Genomic DNA, 23103 nt, shown 5'->3' with positions numbered 1-23103 from the left:
TACACAACTCAGTACGTAACATACGGATCAATGGCTCTATAAGCAAAACAAAAGCTTGCAAAAATACAGTGTCCATTCCCGTTGAGTTATAATGGGAAATCTTCACGTTAAAATGCCCCGTTGCAGTTCAGCGATTCAAAATTCAAAATAGTCTTCCTTCTGTAGTGGTTAAAGTGCTTCAAGTGTCATTTTTTGTTATTTTTCTAGAATAAAAGTCACTGCAAAAAGTAATTTCTAAGTGAGTTAAAATGACTTGAATAAATACTGTATTATTTTTGATTTGAGAAGATTTGACTTGGCAAGTTATCTACCAATGGAGTAAGAGCTTTTGTACTTAAATCCAAGGTTGTCAAAAGTATCGAAAATCAGATGCTAAAACTAGTATCAAAACTAGATACTTGATTGAGCAGGTATCGATACTAAAAAGTCACAATCACAGGACAAAAATGAAGCTTTCCTGAATAGATTTTGAATGAGCTTGAGCTGTTTCAGAACAAGTCTAAGAGCACATAGATTAGTATACGGGAATAGAAAAGAAAATACTACAATTTAATGTTGAAAATCATGTTCATTGTTTTTAATCATCATTGTGGTATCGGAAACGGTATTGAGTGTCAAGTCTATTTCTTATTATCAATATCGTGTTTGAAATTTTAATATCGCGACATAACAAAACAAAAAAAAAGCTGTTCCATTAGTAGATAATTTCGCTTGTCAAGTCAACTCTCCTCAAATTAAGATAACATATTTTTAATTAAAGAAATTTTAACTCATCTAGAATTTAGTTTTTGTATAATGATCAGTTTTGCCTGAGATTTTGGACTTAAATGTTTATCGTGTAACTTTTCTGGTGGAGAGTCCGTCAAATGTTTTTCTCCATGGAGATGTTATTGCTTTTTCTGGAATGTTTCACAGTACGGCATTAAACCTTTCTATCTTCATGGAGACCACACCAGACCAAGTTACAGGTCAGATCTGTGGAGAGGCGACTCCGGTCACAATCAGAATGTCTGTTTCTAGGTATTTCTGAGCAATAAAACCATCTGTAACTGAATAAATGTAAAGTAGAGCTGTTTAATGTCATACTGTGGAACATTCCAGGCAGAGTAACGACATATCCATAGAAAAAAGCAGGTGACGGACTCCTCCCAACCAGAAAAGTTACACAGTGCACCTTTAAACATAGTCCAAGTCGCTGTCACTGTTTTTAGCTTTACGACGTTTGACTCGGGCTGGTGATCGGCTCCTCTTCGGGCTGGTCCCGCCTGGAGACGCTAATTTTGGTACTTCCATGTTTGTCGTAGTGGGGCCTGTGTCGTCCAGAGATCCAGACTGGGACTCCACAGACGTCCTGGTGAACTGGTGGAGGAGGGAACAGTCTGTCTTTTTCTCAAGTTTAGGTTCAGTGTTTTCAGTTTTGGTTTCTGTTTCGTGTTCCGATTTTTCCTCTGTTTCCGAATCTTCAACGTCGGCTTCTTCTCCTTCAGTTGCGCCAACAGTTGGGGTCTCCTAACAATAAAAAAACAGAAAAATTATTAAATACACCAGTTTAATTAATATATTTTATTTAGATACCTGACAGCACCAAATAACAATTTAAATGTGTACAATTATGGTGATAAGACGCTTCTAAAATTCGCAGCTGTCTTGGGGTATATTAACAGGGACACAGCAGCCATTTTGGGGCCCTTCTGATCATCACCAGTCACCTACCCAGACAAATATTCATACATGCTATTGGGTGAACTGTTTTCCACAAATATAAAATGACTGAATGAATTTAAAGGTGCACTAGTATGTAACTTTTATAACTTTTCTTGTCGATTTTGAGATATTATTGATTTGCCTAGATCAGACATGTCAAACTCAGGCCCAGGGTCCAAATTTGGCCCGTGATATAATTATATTTGGCCCTCGAGATCATATCAAATATGTATTAGAGCTGCCCGCCGGCTACAGATAGACTATAGAGACATTATTTATTTAAAATTTTGTTATTATTTTATATTATGCTTGTTCTGGATTCAATATTTAAGCAAAACTATGATTAAACATTTATTTTAATAAGAAGAAAGAAGAGAAAACATGCAGATATTGAAATTTTCCAATAAATATTTAGTTTCACCCACAACTTAGTCCCAGTTTTTAATTTTGTCCCTCAGTGAGTTTGAGTTTGACACCCCTGGCCTAGATTGTTTCATGGAATTGATTCAAAGTTTTCATTCATTTACAGGTATTTTAATGCAAAAAAACTAAAATTGAAAAATGAAAACACACGAAATATTCATAAAGATACATTCTAACTGTGACCGGGAGCTGGAGACAAGCAAGTGACAGACCGTCTACCAAAAAAATTCCATAGTTCCGGTTTAAAGGTGCATTGTGTAACTTTTCTGTTACACTTTTCTCCATGGAGACGTTATTGCTTTGTCTACAGTGTTTCACAGTATAGTATTAAACCTTTCAATCTTCATGGAGACCAAACCAGACCAAGGAGAGGCGACCCTGCTCACAGTCAGAATTCCTGTTTTTCTAGGTATTTTTGAGCCACCTCTAATTGTAGAGCTTAATGTCATACTGCGGAACATTCCAGGCAGAGCAATGACATATCCATAGAAACAAGCAGGTGACAGACCCTCTACCAGAAAAGTTCCAAGTGTGAGGTAAACGTCGGTTGTTGGTGTGTTATTGTGTGAAGAGTGGAGCTTTACAGTGGCCGTCAGCTCGCAGATTTCAGTGGGTCTAATTGGATGAGATTAGTTTGTGTGCAGCTCAGATTTAAGGGTTAGGCTACACAGGGACAGTCCCCTTTAACCTCATGGTTCAGGTTCCCACTGGGATTTACATCATCTGCTGTTATATCAATGTTTCCAAGATTAGCAAGAAAGAAGAACAGTCGTTAAAGGGCCCATACTGCACTGTTTTGTTTATGTTTTAATGTTTCCTCAACAAAAACATACCTGCAGTTGTGTTTTGTTGAAGTGCTCTATCTTGGTTTTTAAACTTCATACACCTTCACTAGAATCATTTGGATAATTTCAGTGCTGGAAGTGACAATCTCTACTGAACTACATGACATCACAAGGTGGAACAGAGCATTTTGAGCTTTGGAGATGTAAACAGATGAATAATAAGGGGTTACTAGGTTTGTTTTTGATGATTTAACAACATTCTGACATGACTTAAAGCTCACAAGGGTCAATTTTGCGTAATATAGGACCTTTTATGTGTGCTACTGGTTTAGTTTCACAAAATAATTTTTAAGAGTTGATTATGAGTCACAATTAAATGTGATTAAATAGTAGAGGAGCCAAAAATAAATGATTAGCAAGCTGATTTGAAAAGTGGCACTTAAATTGTTTGTTCATTTGTAACCAAGCATGTCAGTCTAAGACACTGAAATGAATTATTTTAGTAGCTTTCTTGTAAAATGTAAATTGAAAAAATAAAATAAAATAATAAAATTCACATGAAATATAGTTTACAATAAAAAAGCATACATTTATTTCATTGTGGTCATTATGGTTGGTTATTTCATGTAGATAATTATAAATAGATACATAATTCTTCCTTAACTTGAGATTATTATTCTAATTTTGAAATGTAGGCCTTTTGTTTGAATGAACTGTAATGTATTTGTAATCACAGCAACAAAGAGATATTCAAAATACCACTGTTAAATACTTGTATAATTTCACTTATCTTTAACTTCCATTAACTATACAGGTGCATACTCAGTTAAATGTTACCTTTTCTGATGTTCTCTCCTCCGTGGATGCCTCGTCACTCTCTCCTCCCTCGTTCGTCTCCTCCTCTCCTCCCTCCTTTTCCTCAGCTCCTGTCTCCTCATTCCTTGTCTCCTCTCCACCCTCCTCTTCCTCAGCTCCTGTCTCCTCATTCCTTGTCTCCTCTCCACCCTCCTCTTCCTCAGCTCCTGTCTCCTCATTCCTTGTCTCCTCTCCACCCTCCTCTTCCTCAGCTCCTGTCTCCTCATTCCTTGTCTCCTCTCCTCCCTCCTCCATCGTCTCTTCTTTGGCTGAACTTTTCTCCTTTACTGTCTCTTGATCGCTGTCTTCAGTCTCTTCTTCATCCTGGTCTTTACTGCACTGACATTGGCACTTGCCTTCCTCTGCGTCCTCCTCCTCTGCACCCTCTTCCTTTGCACCTTCCTCTTTCTCCACACCCTCCTCCTCTGCACCCTCTTCCTTTGCACCCAAAACCTCACTAGTCTCTTCCTCCTCTTCCTCTACCACTTCCAGATTCCTCCCATCCTCCACTGCTTTCTTATCCTCTTCTTGCTTGACTTCAGTTTTCACTGGTGTTACTGGAGCCGTTTTGAAGAGCAAAATTTTGAGAAGGTCAAAGTCTTTATGTAAGGGGGCCTGGATGGCGTTGGGGTTGGTTTTGGGCGGAGGACGGGCGGCCATTTTCTTTGCGATGCACGCCTCACACGGGCAGTATTCGTCATCGCTGCGCTGGTCACTGTTTTCGCCGGTTAACTCTCCTTCACTCGAAGAATCACCTGTTTTCACATAGCGGTTTTTCATGACCTAGAAAAGGAAATAGCAGTTGTGATTTGTTTAATACATTAACCAAAATATTACTGATTACAGTCTAAATAATAAAAACCTGGGTGAAAAGTTGAACAAAATAAGCAAAAGGAAATTCTACAAAACAAGACAACACAGAATTCAATTTTTACATACACATCTTCAACAATATTGTGAACAACAATACATAATTTGCTCAGCCTAATTATCTATTAGTACTTGAACTGGGCATAAGTTTTACATCAGATGCCCTACCTGACCCACTGTCACTATTATCCTCCATTACTAGTACTTAATATGCAGTTATAATATTTTACATTGAAGGATAATTCACTAAACAAATACTAAAATGTATTCAACTGTGCAGTCTTTTTTTTTATTATCTAGAATTAGTATCCTCATAATAAAATGGTATTTTTTAAAAATTACCGACTTTTTTATTGTAGAATTTTGACCTTCGATTCCTGTTTACTCAATTTGCTAAATAAATTTGAACATTCAATTAAATTTAGTAAACCCCCAAATCACAACAGCATTCACTCAGGGCTTCACAAGATTGCTGATTTAACCAACAGAAACTTAGAAAATCCAACTGTGATGTCAGTAACAGACAAGCAAATTACGTAATAATAGAAGCAACAAGAAAACTCCACCAGCATAAAGTGTAGTTAGTTAAAACCAAAATAGCATTCACTTTATTTACCTTGAGTAGGCGTCTTCGTTTCTCTGTCATGACAGAGTCAGTGGACTGGTTGCCCCCTAGTGGTGGGTGGGGTACTTTTTTCCCCGCTCTGCTTTGTATCTTCTTCATCTCTTTCTCCACGCTTTTCTCTATCCTCTTGCTCACCTCATCCCTCAGCTCCACGATCATCCTGTCCAATATCAAACTATCCTCTAGGTCCCATTTAACTTTGAAATCCGCCATCGCAGTAACATAGTGGTTTATGAATTGTTTTTCTAGCTTTTTGAGAAGATGGAGGACCCAGACTGGATCAGGATCCTGGGATGGGCGCTTGGTAAGGGGAGCTCGCAAAACTGTGGGTGGACTTTCCGAGCTGGAGCATTCTTGTGTATCCTCCGGTGTTTCTAATTCATTATCAGTTGGAGTTTTGGAATTTTTATCCAAAGACGACGGACCCTCTGTAATTTTTGCATCATCAGGACTTTCCGAGACCTCCTTCGGTTTTATTTTCCCCCTCTTCGTCTTGTTTTGGTTCATCTTCCTGGTTGACATTGTCCTTCCCAGACCCTCCAGACCCACTGCTCATGTCCACCCCGGACGAAGACCTCGGAGGGGAGATTTGATCATTACCGTTGGGGTCTTTGGAGTCAGCTACGTCCCTTGGTTCAGCTAACCAGAGGGACTGAAGAATAGAAATTATGTCATCAAACTGTGGGTGTTGGTCCTTCTGTACGGAGTAACCTTGGTTTCCAGTTGGTTCTATGAGCTGGAGCTGGGTCAGGCAGTCCAGTAGCTCTTTGGCTGAAGCGCTAAGTCTACGGCCGTACACTGGAGACACCTATAAAACAAGAAAATGAACACAATTACCCTTCTTGTTATGGAACTCTGGGAAAAATAATTGAAAAATGTCTTCTATAGTTGAACTAAACAAGGATCAGGAAGGATAGAAAAGACGCTGCATTACTGCTTCTATTCATTCATTAGGCCTGTTTATGGATTTCAGCTCCCTAGTATATGCAAGACTTTTTTCATCATTCAAATTGTGTAATATTTTGTTGTAAATTGTTGATCGCTACAACAACGGTCCTAATTTTTCATCATTCTGAAACCCATGTTTGCATAGATTGATTTTTCCACAGTGTGTGATTGTGTTGTATTGTATTGAATTGACAGTATTGTGGCATTTATCATGTCCTATTCTATCTAAATTTTTAAATCGTGTACATCTCAGAAGAAAAAATATTATTCCGAACAAGGTCAGAGAAGTGTCTATGCCTTATTGAAATGAATTAAATTTATTAGTATTTTTTTTAAATCTATGTTATAATGTTGTTTCCTCATCACAAACTTTTGTTTCTGATTCTGGTGTAATTTGAGCATATATGGCTATTTAGGTCCTATATTATGCAAAATTTAGTACTCTTGCAAGCTTTTAGCCATGTTATAATGCTGTTACCTAATCAGAAACAGACCTGGAGTTGTGTTTTGTTTCATTCACATGATTATTACACAAACCCTGCATATTTAGTCCTCCACCATTTTCTCCACCAGTTTTTAAACTCTCTGCACCTTCACTAAAATAATTTGGATAATTTCAGATCTGGAATTGCCTATTTCTGTGGTGCAAAAGGTAAAAGGTGGCTGCTAACTTAAAAACTACCGCTTCATGACATCACAAGGTGGAACAGAGCATTTTGAGCTTTGGAGGTGTAGACAGACCATTAATAAAAGGTTACGCAAACATGTGTGAATGAAAAAAAACATAACTCCAGGTCTGTTTTTGATGAGGTAACAGCATTATAACATGGCTAAAAGTTTACAAGAGTACATTTTGTGTAACATAGGACCTTTAAAATGGCCATATGTTCTCAAGTTATACCAGAATCTCCAAATACATAGGGTTATGGTTCAAATTCTGATATCTTACCTCAGGCATACTCCGACACCTCCCCAGAGACGAACTGAGCAGCACCTTCATCACAGCGGCGGACGAGTGCCAGCTTTTAGGCAGCGAGGTCTCGGTTACCATGCCAACCTGCCGAATCTCAAACGTCTCAGCTCCTCCTTCCTCCTTTGCTCCCTTCTTCTCTCCCTCGCTCACTTCTGTCTTCACCTCCTCGTCTTCACCTTTGACCTTTGCCTCGTCACTGATGCCGGCCTCTCTTTCAGTATCTTCAGCACACTTGTCTTCGTCGTCGTCTCCCAGCGCCAGCATGTTGGCGGGAATGCGGTTGAGCCAGTCGCTCACGACCTCATTAGGAGACGCATTTGGTAGACAGGATGGCGTCAGCTCTTGCACCGCCTCCTTCTTGCTTCTTTGACTCTTTGCACTCTTGTTGCTGGATCTGCTGACCTTGGACCTCGGGCTTTCAGCTCTGACTTCCTTGGCTAAGTCCGCAGCAGAAAGGGAGTGCGACAGGATGCTTTCGCTGCATGTATCTGCCTTGCTGGCTGGTATGGAGACATTTTGAGGGCTTAGTGATTTAGTATTTACTTCTTTATTTTGTGAACTTTTGCCCTTACTTGAACTAGACCGATTTGAACCACCAGATTTCGGTCGCAGTCTACTTGGACTTTTTGAATTAGCTCTTGCTTGTGTCTCATCTTCCACTTTAGTCTCACTAGATTGTTCAGCACTTTCCTCACTTGCATTATCATCATCTTCATGTTTAGATGATTTTCTTTGGCTTTTAGCACTTGCATTTGACATTGCCGATGTTGTCCTATTATCTGGAGCTGTTAACTGGCCAGTTCTTGTCGTTGCAACTGATTTAATGCTTCCAACTGGGCTTGCTGTACCATTTGCATTTCCTTGAGTTGTTAGTTTACTACAATTGGTACAAGACTTTTTAGATTTTGTGCTTCTGACTGAGCGAGTGCTTTTGGTCGAACACGAACTAGCCGCTCTGCTTTTCTCGTCGCTCGCATCTTGATCATTCTTGTTTGCTTGTCCTGGTGTTTCAATAGTTGGGATGTTGACAGCGTTGGGAGCGGTTGAACCTACTTCTTCTGCATTTTCAGCGAACTTCAGGAGTAGAAGTTTTGGTTTTATTTCGCTGAGATGAAACATTGGATTCACCACTTTCTGATTCTTGATCTTCTGGCAAAACGAGAGAGACTGATGCAAATGAGTCTTCATAATCTAAATCTTCTCTTTTTTGGGAAGCGACGCTCGCAACCACTTCTGTGTCCTCTTTCATATCATCTATGTCTTTTTTTGTTTTTCCACAAGAACATTTTGACTTCCCAGATTTACCAGAATGCACAGATAAGGAGCTAGTTCCTCTTGGTTCTCCACTTTCTGGCATCAGCTCTTGAGCACAGTTCGAATTACTGCTTTTCGTAACTTGGTCTTCCAATATTTTTTCATTTGCATTATCATTTTCAGCAGCCTCCATTTTGGTTGAAACATTAGATTTCTCTGTTTTGTTTGATGCAGAACTCGCCGGTCTGTCATTGCTAAACACTTCCGGTGTCTTTATTGTGACTACATGAAATCTTGAAGACCTGTTAGACTTGACAGAAACAGGACTAGTCACCCTTTCGCTTGCATTGTCATTTTCCTCTTTGGCGTTGGTAGAAATTACAGTTTGATTTGACTTTCTGGACCTGACGGAAGCTGTTGAAATGTGGGTTTTACCAGACGTTGCACTCAAAGGTCTCTCCCCTTCTTGTTCTTTAGCTGGAGAAGCCAATCTTGAACTTTTATTTGTTTTGCTAGACTTGACAGATAGTACAGATTTACTTGATATAGCACTAGCAGCTCTTTCCTCTTGTTTTTCATCCCCATTTTTGTCAGTTTCGGTACACTTATTGGATTTTTTTGACTTATTTGACAGTGCGCTTTCTACTCTCTCCTCTCCATCTTTGTCAGCGTTTGACCTTGGAGACACAGATTGTTGTTCGGTTTTGTTGGTCGCACTTGACTTAGACGAGACTGCACTAGCTGGTCTTGTTTCTTCAGCATTTTCAGTTTTAGATTTTTCAGAAACGTGTGACTTGGTAGATTTGACAGATAGTACACTAGTAGGTCTGCTTTCCTTTGCGGATTTAGATTTTACAGAGACTACTGATCTTGCGTCTTCGTCCGCGTTTTGAACTTCAGTTTTGGTCGACCTTTCCGACTTGGCTGATTTGACTGATATTGCACTTGCAGGTCTACTTTCTTCTGCAGTTGTACTTGAAGTTACCTCAACATTTTCATTATTTTCTTCCACGTTTTGTGCTTCATTTCGAGCTGACTTTACCGAAACATTAGACTTTGCTGACTTAGCTGTTGCATTTGATTTGACTGAAATCACACTTGCAGCTCTTGTTTCTTCTTTCACGTTTTCAGATTTTTTAGACACATCCGATTTTACAGACAAGACACTAGAAGGTCTACTTTTATTTCCATTAGATTTTACTTCCAAATTTTGCATTTCATTTTCAGGAGACTTTTCAGAAACTTTGGACTTGCCCGATTTAACCGACATTGGACTTGCCGATCTACTTTTATCAGATTTAACAGATAAGACACTTGCTACTCTGGTTTCCTCTTGAGCATTTTGAGATTTTTCAGACACGTGTGATTTCGCACTAGCTGGTCTGGATTCATTCGATTTTACTGACAGGATGCTCGCCGCTCTTGTCTCCTCTTCTGGTTTTGTTGACTTAGAGCTAGAAGGCCTACTTTGCCTTCCAGATACATGGGACTTTCCAGATTGCACACTTGCAGATCTTGTTTCTTCTTCCTCTGTTGTAGGAGCCGTTACTTTTATACTTGATTTCTGAGAACAGTTAGTTTTAGCCGAAGCTGTGGACTTCACCGACATGGCGCTAGGTACTCTTTCTGAGGTATTTAGTGCCTCTGTGTCTTCCGTAGGGGTTGGATCGGGAACTGCATCGCAAGTCGAATTTTCTGACTTTCTCGATGTGACGCTTGGGCTTCTAATTTCAACAATTTCATCATTTTTGCATTCAGATTTTCTTGACTTACTAGACAAGACACTAGTAGCTCTTGCCTCCTCAACTTCTTCCTCCTCTTCAGTTTTGGATACTGCGCTTTCCTCTCCACCATCGCCATTGGAAATCATCGAAACCTCCCTGTGATAGGTCAGATTGCTCGTGTTCGAAAGCGTTGACACATCTGAACTATCGTCGTCGTCGTCTTTAACCGAATTTGGAGTTGCTGGTTTTGGCGATTTGTGATTCGACCTGTTTGAAGCCCTGCTATTGCAACCGGAAGCAACTTTGAGCTTCCAACCTCCACAGTCGGAGCATAAAGATGTTCCCGATTGCCTCGACCCTGCAGACAATCCACTGACAACTGTTTTAACGTCTTCAACCTCGTCATTTGCGGTTTCTTTGGTAGATTTGCATGAACTAGCTTTGGACTTTGCTATAGATGTACGTCCATTCACCTCAACTTCAGATGTTGAAGGACACCGGCAACTTGATCCTTCTTCCTCCTCACACCCGCCATTTTGTTTAGCTGAAGTATCGCCAGCTGGTACCTCATCATTTTGTACTTCAGACGTTTCTGAAACTGCGTCGCCACACCTCGACGCACTCGGTGGTAACTCATCGTCATCCTCTTTGAGCTCTTGCAAAACGCGCGACGAAGCGCTAATTGCGGACGTGGGGCGTTCGGCTTCCTCCTCGCCTAATTTGGAACTCTGAGGTCGAAGTTCGTCACCGTTTACAGCAACCTCACTCCGGCTACAGCTTCGGCTCACCGTGCTGACTTCCTGTTCGACTACATGCTGCTCCGTGACGCACATTTCCTCTTGGACGAGTTGGCTATGTTCGGATCCGTCTTCGCAGTTGGTAAGTCTAGCGCGGCATCTCACCACTCTGGTTGAATTGCAAGAAGAGGTTGAGCTAGAAGAATGAGTATGTCTTAAAATAGTATGGCTTTCAGTAGTCGAATGAGAAGGAGGAATTGGCTGTTTGTGGCTACGTGTTGGATTTTTCCACAGGTCGTACTCCTGATCTTGCCGATAACAACACGGACATGTATTAGCGTCTATTGCGCAATGCGAAGAGTAGTCCCCAGTCTCCGGTTCGTACGAAATGCAATCTGGATCTGAGCAACTTTCATGCTGAAGATAATGCGCTTGCCCTTGACTTAAAGAGCAGCAGTCGTTGGTCAGTGAAGGTGATTTTTTGATCTGGGTCGACCACTGTAAAGTTTCGTCGCTGTGGAGACGGAATCGAACCTTCATCTCGACGGACAGGCTGCCGTCTTTGTTGACGACCACGCGCTTCTCGATGTCGTCGTTCAGGATGGCGGCGCGGCCCTGGGACACGGTGCTGAGGCCGTAGGATTTCTCCGAGGACACGGAGAAGCGCGCCGAGCGGTTTGAAGAGTCGGAGCGAGGGTGGATGATGCTCTTCTTCGTTTCAAGGCCAAAGTTCACTGAAAGAGCACACACAAAAGCCAAATAAAAAACCTGGTAATACCACTTACCAAGATACAAAGGTGTTTAGAGGGAAATTTGAGTTGCTCAGAGGTATGCATTGTGACATTACAAGAAAAAAATCTTAAATAAACAGGCTAAATATTATTTAAATGAAGTTTAAAAACATAAAATCATCAAACATTATTGAATCCCAATTACATAACACTAAATTAAATATGTTTTTTAGGCAAGATGCAAGTTAAAATATAAAATTAAACGGAACATCTGAGTAGTTCATATAAATACTGTGTCAGACAAAAGAAATTTAGATTAGATACGATAACTAGATGGATAGAGGCAAGAACACTAAAGAACTTGCCTTGATAACTGCTGGATTAAATCTCTTATTAGAAAAATGTAACATAAAACTATTTCAAAATATAAATAAGATTTGATGGTAGGATGGTAGAAAGTGAAATGCTAATAGTTGTGTAAATTAAAGGTTACTGTGTCCACATCTGGCATATAGTTTAGTTAAGCTTCTTTTTTTAGAATGACCATACTGCTTGAACCACTCTTGCCGTGAATGTTATTAACTTAGAATTAATTTCAAATGGAGGCCTATCCCCAGCGCACCGGCACTTTTAACCAAACTGATTAGCACTTCATTTGCGTTGTAAGTGTCCTTCAACAGAGCTGAGCCTGAAGTGGTCCAATGTGAACAAGCCAAATTGTTTTGAATCAAGCATTGACTGATAACCTTCTCTCTCAAATTGATTCGATAGGAAAAAATACAGCACCAAATTCACCAAAAACACAAACAGTAAATAACAGTGAGAGTAAGTGCAGCATCCACGAAAAAAGCTTATCAAACCTCAGCTTGGAGTTGAACCGACAACCTTTCAAATACATGCAAATATATTTGAAAAAATAAACTGATATATTTAAGTTAATTTGCCCCAACAGTACCACTTTTTAATTAGTTTTATAAAGCAGGATGTAATTCATATTGAACAAATAGTGCATTAGGAGTGATTCAGGTTCATTTGAAGTTTATGTAACCACTGTTTTTTGAGTGGTCTTGTGCAATGAAGTGTGGGAGGGTTTTTGTTTAGTTTTTGTTTAGTTTTTTTTGTTTTCCTTTGCGTAATTTGAAAAAAAAAAAAAAAAGAATGATTCAGGCTTAGTAACCTCTTAATTAATACCCTAAACCCTAGCCTATTAATTAAGTAGTTACAAAGCCTGGACTGAATCATTATGTTTATGCGTAATATTTCTCGTGGAGGGTCCGCCAGCTGCTTGATTGCTTTGTCTAGAATGTTCCACAGTATAGATTAAACCTGTCTATAATGAGGGAGACAAGACATTACAGTTCAGATATGTGGTGAGTCACTCCTATTCACTTTTGAGCAACAGAAACACCCGTAATGAATAAATACTAGATGGAAATGTACCATGGAACATTTCTAACTAATAACATCTCCATTGTTATTATAAACCAGTACTGCTCCAGTCTAAGCACTTTGACCCTATATTGTATTGCAAAAGTCTAATGAAGTTGATGTATAATTATTTGATTCATGATTTCAATGTGATTTATCAAACCCATTCTTACCCATATTCTTCTTGCTGTCCTGCCCCTCGCTGTGTTCACTCGACCTGGACTGAGTTCCCTGAGGGGGAGACCGGGCCCCATTTCCCGGCGTCCTAGATCCCAAACCGGGAAGCTTCTCATCTGAACTTTTCCTGATGTAGTTCACCGAGAGCGGACTGAAGGCCTCTCGTCCCACGCACACCAGCACGTTGGGGCAAGTCATCAGGCTTTGAACGTTGTCAATCTGGAGACAAAAGGGAAGAAGTAGTTTAGTTTTGTTTACATATCAGGTATGAAATTATGATTGAATATATGAATTTTCTCCATGAAGATGTTATTTCTTTGTCTGTAAGGTTTATTAGTATTAGTGTTAAACTTTTCTATCTTCATGGAGAACAAACCAAACCAAGTTACAGGTCAGATCTGTGGAGAGGCGACCCCATCAGTCAGAATTCCTATTTTTCTAAGTATTTGTAGGTATTTTCTGCGTATTTTTGAGCCTGTAATTGAATAAGTGTAAAGTAGAGCTGTTTAATGTCATACTGTGGAACATTCCAGGCAGAAAACAAACAGGTGATGGACCCACAATCAAAAAGTTATACAGGTTAGTTGAATAAATTCTTGACTAATTACAAAATTTCAACGCAAGATATTTCAGAAATTAACCAAAGCTGTTCAATTCAGCAGTTACATCTTTTATCGTATTTATTATTTTTAAAAACTGCAATGTAGATTTGCCAATTTGAGCCAATGTTTGTGTTAGAAAGCAGAATGAGATCCTCACATTGGGTTGCCAGATCTTGTTACTAAAATCAGCTTTGCTCTGATATGATGTACCTTCACTATTTAACTGCAAGTATAGATGTGTTTGGTTTTTCCGTTTTTATGTTACAGCTATTATCTCCTAGATCTGAAAGCATAGTGTCTCGTGTTTTAGCTGCGTATTAGTCAGGCACCCATTATGTTATTTTAGTATATGACAATTTAATGACATTTTATGACAATTACCTTGCAGCCCGCAGTTTTCTAGTTTATTATCTAATCAGAAAGCAGAATGAGCTCCCCACTTTGAGTTGCAATAAACTTAATAAACCCGCTGGTGTAGGTGTGATTGTGATTAAATTTTTATGATAGTGGTAGCGATTGATGCGCAAATCCAGGGCTGAAATTATCCAAATGATTCTAGTGAAAGTGTATATGTGAGTAGAACAGAGTGTTTTCTGTTTGAGAGAAGAACTCAGCTTAAATATGCAGGATTTGTGTGTGAAACGTTAAACAAAACATAACTCCAAGTATGTTTGTGATAAGGAAACAACTTTATAACAGATCAGGGCCATTTAAGTATATATTTTCTTACCTTTCGTCCTTCCACTGTGTACAACTTGCGCACGTGGAACTGCATCACATCCGACGCTTCCTCTAAAAACGCTCTCAGACTCCGGGTCACTCTCCGGCTCAGAACCACGCTCCTCTTCACGGCGGGCTCTGAGTTTTTCACCAGCAGGAGGCGCCGCTGTCTGTACGGCACGTGTCCGGGAGGGGGCGTGGCGGAGGCGGACTCGGGCCTGTGGGGTCTTCGGCCGTGGTGGGACCAGACCCCGGAGCGTTTGGTGGCGATGTCCATGTTGATGGGTTTGGCTTGGCGGCGGTCGGAGCAGAGGTAACAGCCGCCGTCCTGGAGCTGCTCTAAGTGACGGATGGTGTGGGTCCCTCGAGGGGTGGTCACTGTGCGGACTCCAAAGGGCAACGGAACCTGAGTTTGGATAAAATATTATAGAATTACAATTTACAGTCAAGCATTTTATAATCAGCATGTCGAAGTTACTCCCGGTGAATAGCCGTAAAATGTACATACAATAAACTGTTGCTCAGAGTCAAGGATGGGACACACGCACTGATAAACACTATAAAAACTGTAAACACACACATCTCAGCGCTCTCCGACGATCCTTTCTGGAGGGCTTTTTTGCCACTTTCTGCCTATTACATTTCAGATTTATGGTCCTCTTTGACGCTTACACTAGAAAAAAAACTACCCAGGCTGGCGCCACTTAATGCCTTCACTCAGTTTCGTGTTTCTCCAGCGACTAGGTCAGGAATCAGAATACACTAGAGCGTTTGCAAGAACCCCGGAAGTGCAAGCCAATCAGCGTAGAGCCATACATTCTGTGTTGGCAACGATTCCCGAGATCGAGGATTTAAAGCCGGAACAAAGAGATTGTTTGTTGAATTTTATCAAGGGGAAAGACGTAATTGCCCTTCTTCCAACAGGATTTGGGAAAAGCTTAATATACCAGTTAGTCCCGTTTGCGGCACATTACATACGTCACAACCAAATAGCAAGGATGGGTTAAATAAAAAAAGTACCCGCCTACTGTTGAGCGAACAAATTCTAATGCTGCGAGGTCAGACGGTTTCCATGAAGTGAAACCGGCTGATCAATTAGGCCAGAAAAAAAAAAATCCTTACAGGTAGAATTCACTGTTATTATCTACTAACAGCTAGTGTAAAAAAAACCAAACTTTTGAATGAGATGAGAATGGGCTGTTACAATAACAATTACCCATTCAAAAACAAAATATGATATCTTTGTCAGCTCGCAATGGCATCATAAAACGAGAAGATAAAACCCTAGAATAGATTCAGAAAAGTAAAACTGAATGAATTTTTTCTCAGTGTCTTAAAAGTACAAAAGTCTTTGTTCTGCCAATGGAAGTTACAATTGTTCTATTTAAGTCAGGTAAAAACAGTAAAATGACAACCAAATAGAAACTAGAACTAATACAACATAAAAATGATCCTTTAATACTACGAATGTAACAATAACCGAAATATCATGATATCGTATCGTCAAAAGTCTCACAATAATATCGTGGACTGTCACAATATATCATATTACAAGTTCCTTGGCTTAAATGCCTTGTATTACAGTAACAACAACTTATAAACATCAGGAACTACAAATCCCATGATTCATTTCGGTGCAGACAACATGAAGAAATATGTTTTTTACTTGAATTCTTGGGATTATGACAGTAATAATTCACACCAAAATCTTGTCAAGGTATTTTAAAAGCAGAAATGTGTCCTATCTACAATTATATCAGCCTCTCCAAAATATCGCAATAAATATCGTACCATGAGATGCATATCGTGATAATATCGTACAGAGAGATTTGGATATCGTTACATCCCTGTTTAATACACTTTTCTGGTGGAAGGTCTGTCAAATGATTTTCTTCATGGAGATGTTATTGCTTTGTCTGGAATATTTCACACTGTGGCATTAAAGCTTTCGATCTTACCAGACCAGGCCAAGTTACAGGTCAGATCTGTGGAGAGGCAGTCCCGTCAGAATGCATGTTTTCGTGAGTATTTTTGAACAATAAAACCACCTGTAATTGAATAAAAAAGTAAGTAAGGTCGAGCTGTTTAATGTCATAAGTTGCACAGTGCAGCTTAAACCCATTTCAGTTTTGAAAATATTTTGTTAAGATTCTTTTTTATATTCTTTCTAAAGTTGTTACCAAAGCGCCAAGCCTTTGTGAACACCTGGCAGCGCAGTGAGAACCTCAAATCCACTTTCACTTCACATAATACCCCTTCACTGTCTGAGCTTCAAAGGGCTTTCCTGCGTCCCGTGGCTCTGACCTTTTGGGAGAGATCGTCCAGCAGGGCATCGAAGCATTTGAAGCTGCGTTTGTGCACGGCCATCTTGACTCCTCCGAACTGGCTGTCTCCGCTCTTGTAGAAGGTGATGCGCTTGGCCTGGGGGGCGCTCACGTGGGGCGGGCGCGTCTGGGGCGGCTGGGGCTGGGGAGGTGGGAAGGCATTCTGCTGTTTAGATCGGGGGTCCCATTTCCGTGCCTGGGCAGACTGCATTATAGTGCGTTGTCATGTAGTCCTGGAAAACAGAAGAAACATAAACTGTAATTTTTATGTGAGTAGGAGCGATTTTTACAGCTATTACGATTAATTCTATATAAAAAATAAAATACATTGGAACGTGTGATTGATGAAATGACACTTATGAGCTTTAAGCGATGGTAGAATAGTGTTACCTCATCAAAAACAGACCTGGAGTTGTGTTAGTTTCATTCACACTTGTTTGAGTAACGCTTTATTATTAGTCTGTCTACATCTACAAAGCTCAAAATGCTCTGTTCCACCTTGTGATCTCATGAAGCTGTAGTTTTAACCTTTAATCAATAAAGGGTAAATGCATTTTTTATGACAAGTATCATATTTTTATAGATTATAAGTTACACTTTTTTTCATCGTTTGGGTGGTCCTGCGACTTATACTCCGGTGTGTATTATATATTAAAATTTTCAGATTGACAGCCAAGAGAGGCTCTAGGCTTGTGTTTCAGTTTTCTGCGCATGTCTCCTGCAGAAAGAGCCTCTGTCCTGCTGCAAGTAATGAAATATTCAGCCGAAAATGGTAATCGAGCAGCAGAAAGAAAGTTTGGAGTGAGCGAGAAACTTGTGAGATACTGGGGTAAAGCGGGGATGGAGAACACAGCTTCACAGTAACCGGGAGGATGCACCATGAAACTTTCCTGGAAGTCACTGGATGGATTGACAAAGCCCAGACTTCAGTGACACCGAAACCATCCTGTCGGGATTCAGAAAGGCCGGAATAATTCTAACTGGAACTGATGCTGAGTCTGACGACAGCTACACAGAAGAGGAAGTGGCAGAGTTGCTCAGAAGTGACACCGAGGATGAAGAATTCAGTGGATTTAGTGATTTGGAGTGAGATGGAGAGTTTGGTAAACTTGTTCTGTTGTTTATGTTATAGTTTATCTGAAGAACTGTTCATATGTTCCTGGTCTCTGATTTTATAAAATAAATTTCTCTCAAAAGTGTGACTTATACTCTGGAGTGACTTACAGTTCGAAAAATATGGTAGTGCAATTGAATTTGTGATTTATGTTTTAATAATAGGATTCTGTTCAAAGTTCAGATTTTAAAAGTTTCCAGAAAGATTGACAAAAAGACTGAAATATGAACTGACAATCTAATACATGATTCACCTTTCACAGCATGTTTGCACAAATCTAAACTACAGGGTTAGCAGGTTTTATGCAAAATAAGCCCAGATATTTTGTTGTTTTGTGGAGAAAATTTGTGGTACTTCAAAAAATTGCAGCCTTTCTGATTTGCTAATTACGTTCATTCAAATTATGATTTTGATTTGATTCATCTTGGAGCCCTAATAAAAAGGATATTTTGAGAGATTTTCCATTGTAATACCACACCAAGGACATGTCCAGATTGGTTCTTGTTGATATTTCTTTATAGCCAGCTCTATGATCTGTCTCATGAGAGGTTATAATACTCCCTACAGCCTAAGACTAGATGATAGAAAATAGTTGGTATTATCTCCTTCTCTGCACAAGCACATTTTCAATAGAGCTCTAACCTGGGCAGCACCTGGAGGACTAAAGAAAAGAGTGAGGGGGAGGAGGGGCAGTTATAACACCATATACTAGTACACACTGGTATCAAAAAAGTGTTTAGTTGGACTTAAAAATACTTAAATTGGGCCATAGAAATAGTAGTACTGGTGGTAGTACTAATAGTTGGACCCGCAGAGTCATATTGATGCCTGAAGTAGGAATGGAGTAGTAGAAACAGATTTTTATTTATTTTTTAATTGGGCTGTTGTGTAGTAGTAGTAATGGTTGTAGTAGTAGCAGTAGTAGAAGCAGAGGCCGTAGTAGTAGTAGTAGTAGCAGTAGTAATAGTAGTAGCTGTAGTAAGTGTAGTAGAAGCAGAAGCAGTAGTAGCAGTACTAGTAGAAGTAGTGGTAGTAGTAGTAGCTGTAGTAGGAGTAGCAGGAGCAGAAGCAGTAGTAGTAGTAGTAGTACTAGTAGAAGTAGTGGTAGTAGAAATAGAAGAAGTAGTAGTAATAGTAGCAGCAGTAGAAGCAGTAGCAGTAGTAATAGTAGTAGAAGCAAAAGTAGTAGCTGTAGTAGAAGCAATAACAGTAGTAGTAGTAGTAGTAGTAGTAGTAACAGTAACAGTAGTAGCTGTAGTAGCAGTAGCAGTAGTAGTAGTAGTAGTAGTAGTAATAGTAGTAGTAGTAGTAGTAGTAGTAGTGGTAGCTGTAGTAGCTGTGGTAGCAGTAGTAGTAACAGAAGCAGTAGAAGCAGTAGTAGTAGCAGTAGTAGTAGTAGCAGTAGTTGAAGCAGTAGCAGTGGCAGTAGTGGTAGTAGTAGTAGTAATATTTTTAACTTCAAATCAAGAAACAGTATGAAAATAATTAACACACAGTACATTTTCAAAGTACCCTTTTCCGAATAATCCAGTTTGTATGCTTTTTTTTTTAACGTTATGCAATGCTTCTATTTCTAAGAGTTTGAAATTTCTTCGCTTTACAAAATCACCGTGGCTTTTATAACAAAATCCTTGGACAGTTATAGCTGGAGGTGAGGCAATTAGAACTACCAATGATTCTTCAACCTTCAAAGTACTTTATAGAGCCGAACAAAAGGGATTAATTGCAAAACACGTTTCAAGGCAAGTTACATCACACTTCAGTTCGGTGATATAGCACTGCTTTTATAAAATTCAAGAGGGGTATTTTACTTATTTTTACTTAGTATTTACAGTATTTAGATCTCCATGCTTGTTTTGAAAATGCTAAATTAACACATTTTGTATTTCACTTTCACTTTTGACGCTCCGATTCTCCCCTCCCTTTGCTCTTTGCACTAACTCACTCCCCCTTCAGAGCGCTACGACAACACCATCAGCGAGCGTTCCTGCGAATGAAACTGCAGCACATCGTATCAGGTTTGTGAAGTTTGTGTCATGTTTTTGCAGAATCTTACAGCTAACCGTAAAGAGGGTTTGAGTAGGGCCTGGGAGAGATCGCTAAATGATTCAAACATGTACGGATAACGTATAAAACCTCTTCAGGCATGTTTTTGATGAGAGAACAACATTAGAACATGGCAGCTCCAAAAAGTGGATATAACTTAACATAACACCCCCTCTTTAACCTTAAATCCTTGCAACATCGACAAAATTATGTATTAGTCTCTATTTTCTATCGCAATGAACGGTGTACACGATTGGTAAGAAGAGGCCGCACACAAGTCAGTGCATTTTCATAGACGTTTAAATGCGAGCTTGTACCATATTGCTATATTTAGTTATGAGCCTCACACACACACAGAAATCCTATTTGGAGAAGACGCAAAGATCTCTGGCCTGTTTCTAGGCGCTAAATAGTCCTGCTTGCATAATACATTTACATCGAGACTCAAACCTTGGGGGGTAAATAGTCTGTTCTATAATCGGAAAACACATATATTGTACAGTGGCTAAGAAAATACAGAAACTACAGCTAACCCTGTCACGATTATTACTATATGGATTTGTTGTTCAGTATATTTAGGGGCGTGTGTACATTTTCTTGTGTACATACAGAAGTTCCTGCTATTTTTATGTAATAACGTAAGATTTAAGCTGTAGAGGGTTGAATAAATAACAATCTATGACTAATTATTGGTTAATTCTACTATTTATTTGTTGCAGTTCATGTCTTTTAATGCTGCTGTATACTTAAAAATCGTTTACGTGGATGATCCTGCTTTATTGTTATGGTGTTAGTGGCAAAAATTATTGTTTATCGTATTGTAAACATGTCTCTTAAATACAGAATCTCTTAAATGTAAAAGTAAGTTGACATTAAAAACTAAACATACACCTAAGAGGAAAGTGATTTACCAAGTACGAGATAGAAATTATGTTAGAAAATTGTAAGAATTTGAGAATCAAGTCAATAAAACCAATATTACACACTTAGGGTTGCTGTGTATATCTTTGCCATACTTTAAATAACCCAAAAAACTACTATTACTACTACTACTACTATTACTATTAGTTCTGTTGTCACGATACTACAATTTCAAGCTCAGTTTTGATTAAACACACCCTTTCTTTCTGCATTAAATCACAGTACTTTCTTTTATATTCCCGTGTTGTCTTAAATCTGTGTAATCCCTCAGTTGTCAATATCTGATTTTCAATACTTTTAACAACCCCGACTACTACTAATACTACTACCTGCCCTATATCGAATCTTGCGGTGTAATATTTAAAGTACGACGTGTTAATTTGGGACTTTTATGGTTCATTTTGTAGTCTTATTATAAGCGAGACACACATAAAGTAAACAAAATATAGGTTTAGAGATGTTAATTAACTCAACCTTAAAATGCTGATTTGCTAAAGAGTAAGCTTAAGACTTTAGGGACCAACGTGACACCGTCTAATCCTCCTTTAGTCTGCTCTTGAATCTTAAGGCAAAAATACCACCTGCTTTTAACTCTATAGGGCAAGAAATTCAACTGGATCTAGAACTTACAATGCTTATTTTATTCACTTGGATATTAAAACGCATGTGTTACAGAGAAGTTGTAAGCATTTTTGGCTTGTGTTATCGAAAATAGTAACTTAATCCAATATTGTGCAAGGTTACACTGTACAGAAATGTTAATTTAAAAGCACTCAGAATACGAAGTATGGACAAAACCATGATTATGTCCATCTAAGCATAAGTAAAACTGGAAATTAACGCTTGAAATAAAGGTTACTTACATATTCGCGAAACATGGTCCAAAATGACATTAAAAAACACAATACTAGTCTGTTTTTTAGCCTTTTTAGCTTGAAAATTCTAGAAAACAAGTTGATTGGTTGAGAAATACGCTATATACTGTAGAGTGGTATACAGGTAGGATTCCTTGGTGCTAAGACTATCCTGTTAAAATGGCATCCAGTGAAGAGGGAGAGGTCTAAGGATAGAACCAAAAGCCTGATTAAGGGTAGACAGGAGGAAGAGGAGGAGGAGGAAGGAGGAGAGAGGAGGATCCAAGATGGTGGATAAGGCCAGGAGGGCTCTTGACCCGGAGAAGATGGCGCAGACTAATTGCTGTTTTGATGTTTCGTTTCACTTGACGACATAAAGCGATTTGAGCTGCTTTTTATAGAAATGATTGTGGATTGTGAAGTCTATAGTAGTTATTAAACAAATATAATAAAAATAAACCAATAATTCATAATCTGTATTTACATAATAAGTACATTATTTAAAACTGTCACTAGAAAGAGGTATTTAGTTGTGAAAAGTTTTGAAAGTGAAAGTTTTATTAGAGAAGTAAAGGCAGTTGTGTATTAGCAGATTACTCAAGTATATTTTAACATATTTTACTCAAGCATATATTTTCTTAGCCTGATTCATGAGACGGTTTCACTTTGTAGAAACCGTTTGACCTCACAGTGTTAGGATTCGTTCACTTCACGGTAGGCGGGTACTTTTTTGTATTTAACCAATCGCTGCTATTTGGTTGTGACGTATGTAATGTACTGCTATAACTGGTATATTGAGCTTTCCCCAAATCTCGTAGGAAGAAGGACAATAAGGTCTTCCCCCTTGATAAAATTTGCCAAACTTTCTCTTTGGCTACGTTCAGACTGCAGCCTGACGTGACCCAAATCCGATTTTTTGGCCCCTATGTGACCTGTATCTGATCTTTTAATGACAGTCTGAACGACACAGATCCGATTTTTTCAAATGCGATCCAGGACACTTGGATATGTGCTCCTGAAACTGATACATATCTGATCTTTTGACATGTGCGGGACAATTTTGGGCCATTTAATGTTCACACTGAAGATCACATACAAGTCACATTTAATTGGAAATGTGAACGACCTCGCAAAAACATCGGATTTCACAAAAAAATCCAAATTGAGCATTAAGCCCTGCAGTCTGAACATAGCCTTTGTTCCGGCTTTAAATCCTTGATCTCAGGAATCATTGCCAACGCTGAATATATGGCTCTTCTCTGACTGACTGGTGCCCAAACTCACACTT

At 39.1% G+C, this 23103-nt stretch overlaps 1 protein-coding gene across 1 annotated transcript; it reads right to left on the bottom strand.

The window, feature by feature from the left end:
- Window positions 1-1176: 1176 nt before the first annotated feature.
- Window positions 1177-17091, bottom strand: rp1l1a (rp1 like 1a). Its single transcript, XM_055166940.1, has 11 exons — window positions 16861-17091; window positions 14567-14962; window positions 13231-13453; window positions 9905-11632; window positions 8259-8545; window positions 8102-8184; window positions 7160-8060; window positions 5725-6070; window positions 5254-5690; window positions 4056-4550; window positions 1177-1509 (listed from the first exon to the last, which is right to left on the bottom strand). The coding sequence occupies exons 1-11, from the start codon at window positions 17089-17091 to the stop codon at window positions 1177-1179; spliced, it is 5460 nt and encodes a 1819-aa protein (XP_055022915.1).
- Between the last annotated feature and the right edge of the window lie 6012 nt (window positions 17092-23103).

Source organism: Boleophthalmus pectinirostris, unplaced genomic scaffold, assembly GCF_026225935.1.
Source record: "Boleophthalmus pectinirostris isolate CB_2022bp ecotype Guang Dong unplaced genomic scaffold, ASM2622593v1 HiC_scaffold_11, whole genome shotgun sequence".
NCBI classification, from domain to species: Eukaryota; Metazoa; Chordata; class Actinopteri; order Gobiiformes; family Gobiidae; genus Boleophthalmus; species Boleophthalmus pectinirostris.
This window is presented reverse-complemented; position numbering and strand designations above follow the sequence as displayed.